Raw genomic sequence first — 5,879 nt, forward strand, 5'->3', positions numbered from 1 at the left:
CTTGTTTCGGATTTTCAAAATGTGTTTGATAAGGAAGACACATCTAAATGTGCAACTAAAACCCACCGAATTAACGCTGACTTAAAATATTTGGTTTACAGACACCTAAGCTTCTGTGTACGCCAAGAATCAATATAATATGATTGTGACTACTTCCTTAGTAAAGAAAAAGTAAAAAAATTGCAATATTTAATTCTTACACAAAATCAATACAAATGACACTTATTCAAAGGCTTTATCTATTGATTGCCTGGTACAAAAGTGAAAGAAATAGGAAACACACATAAACTTTAAACACAAAATTAATCAATACAATCATATAACAAGAATCATTTAGAAGTTATATTAAATACTATGAAAGACTTATTTCTTGCAGGTAATTCCATTACCTCCACCTTTGCAATCAAGCATGCCATGTTTCATCATTAGCGAGTCATCTTCATCCTTTTTAATATCAGGAGAGAACACACAAAGTGCACAATCTGTCGCAAGGAGTGAACTAGTCCTGTACTTATCATCACCACCAATCACCGGCATTGCCACTCCTGGTTTTGCGGGATTTTCAAAATTAGGACGATAAGTTCTACCAAGAATACCTTCTACATTAGATGACAACCCAAAGAATCGGAATTGTACTTCTAAGTGAGCAAAGCTATCGTTTGAAGGAATCTGGTAATTATGTATCTTACTATCTTCTTCTGATACACGAATCACATTAACTGATATTTCTACAAGATCAGGTATAGTGACGGTTAGACTATTGGTTGTTGAAGTCCTTTCAACTTGTATATCACCTTTTGTTGAATTCCATTCAGAAGAATCACCCTCCGGAATGTGCAATTTCGTTCCATCGTGTGATAACTTTAGGTGATCAACATTATCATCCCATTTTGGGGTTCTTGTTGCTTCAAGGGTGAAATTATGATGGCCAAACTTGAGACCCAATGCCTGGATCCATGTATAGTCGCGAGTTCTACCTTCAGGTCTAAGCCCAATAAAACGTGCGTTTATTTGGAGATCTGAATCGGATATCAATGTGAAATGCTCATTGCTCTTTCCATGAAAGTAGAATACAATTCCATCACCACCTATGAATCGTGGGTCATAGCATGCAGCTCCAGGTCCATTGCAGTTTGGTTTACGTGCTATCAAAAACAAAAGAAAATAATTATCATTCTATTATCAAGGGTATAAAATTATACTGCAATCACTCTTAGTTTTCCCATGGCTTTGAGTTCTTCATGCCAAATAAATAAGAACCAAAATAACATTCGCTTGCAATAAACAAAAAGTTCAAAATGATAATGTTTTATAAAATTGTAAAAATATCAAAATTACTTACATTTGCATACGGCCTCGCACTTGGGAGAGTAACAATCGAGAAAGCAAGCTTTGTCTTTCGGGTTCTTTGGCTTAACTTTCGGACATTCTACCGGGCATTTTATGCGCTTCATGAAACACTTGCTTTTACGGCTCTTGCAGGTTAGAAGCTCTTGTATGGGTTTAACAGGTTTAGGAGGCTTAACTCGCTTAACCTTATTACCGGATGCAGCTTCTGTTACCATTGAAGCCAACATTGCATTCAAAAATAAAATCAAGAGTAGGGTTTTAATGCTTAACATCTTCGTTTCGGGCTTATAAAACTTCTATTTTGATAATTATAGAACAGAATATGAAATGGTGTAAGAAATAGATAGTCCAACCTCTATATATATACAAGTTTACTTGGTGAGTTTGAAACTAATTTTGAGATATTGAGGTGTTCCAAGTTTGGCCAAGTTTGGTTTCGAAGTCAACAGTGTTATATCACCAAATTGTTAATAGATTTATTTACTATATTCTTGAAATAAATGAATATTATATCCAAGGTCAACTATACTTTTATACAACGTATATTTTTTTAAAAGCTAAATTACATCTTTTCAATCTGCAGCTCGCTTGATGAAGGATATTCGTATCCTCATTGTAAATGTAATTAAGTGCGAGTTAGAAAAAGTAATTAATACTGAACCAAAATAATTAAAATATTAAATCAAAATAACAGATGAAACTAAAATAAAACGATAGTTCGGATTTAATATATTTTTAGAAAAGTAAAATGAGCGTATGATTTAATTTTAATCATGAGCGACGCAAAGAAATTTTGACGTGTATATTCCCATTAAATTTCTGTTCACAATTATCATAAATAAACATGCACATCTTTACGTAAAAAAAACTAACTATATATAGATCTATTGAAATTTCGAAAACTTTTATTCAAATTAATCGGTTGATGCCCTAATTTTCCACTTTCTCGAATTTACTAGGGTTTTCTTAACTTCCTGAAATACACATTAACTAAAGTCCGTTTACACTGGTGAGATTGAGTTTTAAACATGTAAGTTCCAAAAACATTTTATTCACAAAGACATGTCAATTGTCATGACAAACTCATTAGCATCACAATTTTCTATAAAATATACTTGTTCAAGACGACTAATAAACTATTATGGGTTATGTTATTATATCTACGCCCTTCGACGTTTCATCCACACTTTTCCACCAAAGTGGCTTTACTATGCCACTAAAGTACGCTTCGATTACATGACCTCTTTAGCACAATCCTCCTTGCTAACATTTATACGACCAATTCAAAAGGATAACCATAAAAGAACAACCATCATTCTGTTGTTTTTTTTTTTTTTTTGCAACGGAACATTTTAAAAATAAAATCAGGTGTTAGCAAGAAACTAGAGCTAAAACGAAACATTGCACAAATACATATTACAATAAAGGAACTTAATTAGTCGCATGTTTCACGTCAATGACAAATTGACAAGGTATTAGAGGTATGCAATTTATTCGTTATGTAGGATACCCCATTTGTTTTATAACTGAATCCAAAAAACTCCAGTTGGAGGTGTTAAATCATAAATGCCTTTTCGAGATTAACTTTGACAAACATAAGACTTTTTTTTTTAAGAAAACTGCATTTTTATAATACAAACTTTGACTCATTGACCGATAATAATTTATACTACAAAATTGACCATGACCCCCTATTTTCATTTTCATTGTCATGGTGTTCCTGGTGGCTAACTAATATATGTTTACGCTTAGATTATACTCGATTTTGCTTATATGTTTATTGTTTTTGTTCATAATCATCATTGTGAGATGAATTCTAGTGAAAATCAAGTCTATATCTATGATGATTATAATACTAGGATTGTTTTTTATAAAAAAGTGAAAGTTATGAGTTTCATTAGTTAAATTGTAAATATTATATGAATTATAATCAGTAAATAAGTTACAGTTTGAATTATTAAAATCTATTTTTCTTTTCTTTAAATTTTGATGTCGTGTCTTTGCTAAATTTACTCAGCATAAATCTAAAGCTCTTGTTTTATGTTTAAGCTCGTGGTCTATGTTTAAGGAAAAAAAAACTAAAACAGTTTAATATAAAAGTCGTACTTAAGAATATGTTAGATATCCACTATTTTTTTATTTAGAATAATAGTTAATATCATGTTTATCTGTTTTGTATGATCAGAATAAAATTATTAATTGATTAACCTTGTATTTAAGAAAATGTTTACCTTCTTAGACACTCAAGTCTCAAACCTAATAAAGTGAGTTTTACAAAGACCAGCAAATTAAAGTCATAAAGTGGATATCTATGTATATATCCATCGTTGAGGTTGACATCAATGTGGATGGGTGGAGCCTTCGACTATCAAATGGTGAAACATAGCCAAATCAATCAGTTTAATTTAATTTGTTGCATCATTCTCCAACATAACCAGGTTAAGAAAAGATGTGTATTGAATTAGTTTTATTTCATCATAGTTTATGTCAAGCTTGCTTATAGGTTGGCTATATAAAATTATAATTGTTTCAAGTCTTATGCCCCCTTAACCAAATAAATTACACGGCAGGAACATAAAATTATAAAATTTTAATTATTTTAGTGGTTGGTGGTCTAGTGGAAGAGACAAAACCTCATAAACACCCAAATGTTATGCGTTCGAGTCCAAAAGAGTAAAAAAAAAGTCTTTAAAAAATATAAAATTATAATTTTGTTTTTGTAATTACAAAAAATGTTAATCTAAAATGGAGTTAAAGTATCATACATTAATGGGATAACTTTGTAGAATAACAACCAAGTTTAAAAAGTGTTCCAATTAAGTCACTCAACTTTTATATTTTATTAAATTATAGGTTTTAACAAGTTTTTTGATCATGTTTTATTTTGTTTCAACGAGGAAATCTTTTTATCTGTTTTTTTATGTTGATGTGGAGGGGCAACTAGGGGTGTTCAAAGTCAGATATTTGAACTTCGGATATCCGGACCTTCCGAATAGTGGATTTCACTATCCGAATATGAATCCGAAATTTCATATACTCGTTCGGATAGTGGATTGGATATCCAAAAATCTTTAAAAAAAATAAAAAAAAATACATGTTTTAAATTTAAGTTACAACATTTCAAGAATTCAAGTCCTCCAATCCAAAAAACTAAACACAAATTGTTCAAAATACAAACAAAACAATCTATAACTGAAAATATGAAATACCGTCTAAAAATATGTAATCTAACAAGCTTTGAAACAAATCTGTAATTAACATTAACAATCTAACAACAATTAAGATCTGGATCGAAATGGTAAGAGAGTTGTGGCCCACAACAATTAGTAGACGATGGTGGATGGCTGGATCGATGTGAGAAGAGGACTTAGGGCAGTGACGTCGGAGGTGGTGACTCGTGACGAGCAGGAATGGTGAGTGGTGGTACTCGACTGCAATGAACTTGCGATAAAGGGAGACAGAGCAAATAGATGGATTGGAGCGGCGCTTAGAATTAGGAATTAGGGTTTGGAAGTTTCATGTCTTTATTTGTTAGTTGTTGCAGATATAAAACAAAACCAAAAAAATTAAAATTTAATATATCAGATAGTTCGTGTATTCGAACTATCCAAAAATTCAAAAATTCAAAAATTTGCTATCCGAATCTGAATTTTCAGATATGCGTGATTCAGACATCCAAAATTTTTAATTATTCGGATTCGGATTTGGATTTTGGATATTTCGGATTCAGATTCTTTTGAACACCTCTAGTGGCAACATGGATTTTACTTATTGTTTTAGATTTTTAATATAATTAACATTTTTTAAAAATATAACAACATGTATTGCAAAACCCGACCCCCACATGTTCTCCTCCATTGCTTTATAGACGCACAAACAAATGATGAGGCTCGATTTAAATATTTTTAACCCGATTTGAAGAAAAAATATATGAGCAATCTAATCTATAAAAAGTTTATGTGAATATGTGAAATCCAAATTTTAGCCCATGTGTTAATCAAACCAAACAAACTCTTTTATATATGGTTTCAATCACTAGACGATTTATTGAAACTTGCTACTCTTCATGAACAAGTATTGAGCATTGTTACCATTAAAATTACATCATGTCTGCAAAGTAGTTGCTTATTAGTCAGGATCTAGTTGTCACTGCTAAGTAGTCATGCCATTGATCACTTGCCACTAATCATTTAATTTACCATTGATGACCATTTTTCACTAACCACCATCATTCAACTTTACAATCATGCAAATTCAAAAAAAAATCTATTGTATAATAGACAAGGAAAATAAATTCACCTGGTGTTGATTGGGCAGCTGGTGGGTATATACTAATTGGTTTGTACTTGGATCTTAGTTTTCTTTGTATTTTGGTTGGTTTGATATGTAAACCGAGATCACAATGATCTCGGTGGGCTTGGGCTTGTAATGGGCTAGGTTGTAGTCACTCTATATATAGATATGTCATATGTAAGGTTAAGGCTGGCCGTTCACAGGTCGTGTTGACCGTGTGTTTGTGTAACCAATTG

The 5,879-nt window shown here is 31.6% G+C and overlaps 1 protein-coding gene across 1 annotated transcript; it reads right to left on the reverse strand.

Moving 5' to 3' along the window:
• Positions 1-363: 363 nt before the first annotated feature.
• On the reverse strand, positions 364-1,565 carry LOC143577630 (uncharacterized). The gene is made up of 2 exons (XM_077061411.1): positions 1,343-1,565; positions 364-1,145 (listed from the first exon to the last, which is right to left on the reverse strand). Exons 1-2 carry the CDS (start codon positions 1,563-1,565, stop codon positions 364-366), a joined length of 1,005 nt encoding a protein of 334 aa, XP_076917526.1.
• Positions 1,566-5,879: the final 4,314 nt, after the last annotated feature.

The sequence above is a fragment of the Bidens hawaiensis genome, unplaced genomic scaffold (genome assembly GCF_021521415.1).
Source record: "Bidens hawaiensis isolate Kalapana, Puna unplaced genomic scaffold, B.hawaiensis_p1.1 tig00028759_1, whole genome shotgun sequence".
Classification (NCBI taxonomy): Eukaryota; Viridiplantae; Streptophyta; class Magnoliopsida; order Asterales; family Asteraceae; genus Bidens; species Bidens hawaiensis.

Excerpts from the sequence above, each read along its gene's own strand:
- LOC143577630 (XM_077061411.1), bottom strand. The coding sequence starts at position 1,565 with ATGGTAACAGAAGCTGCATCCGGTAATAAGGTTAAGCGAGTTAAGCCT. Across the intron at positions 1,146-1,342 it reads GTGCGAGGCCGTATGCAAAT|CACGTAAACCAAACTGCAAT; the intron begins GTAAGTAATTTT and ends TGTTTTTGATAG.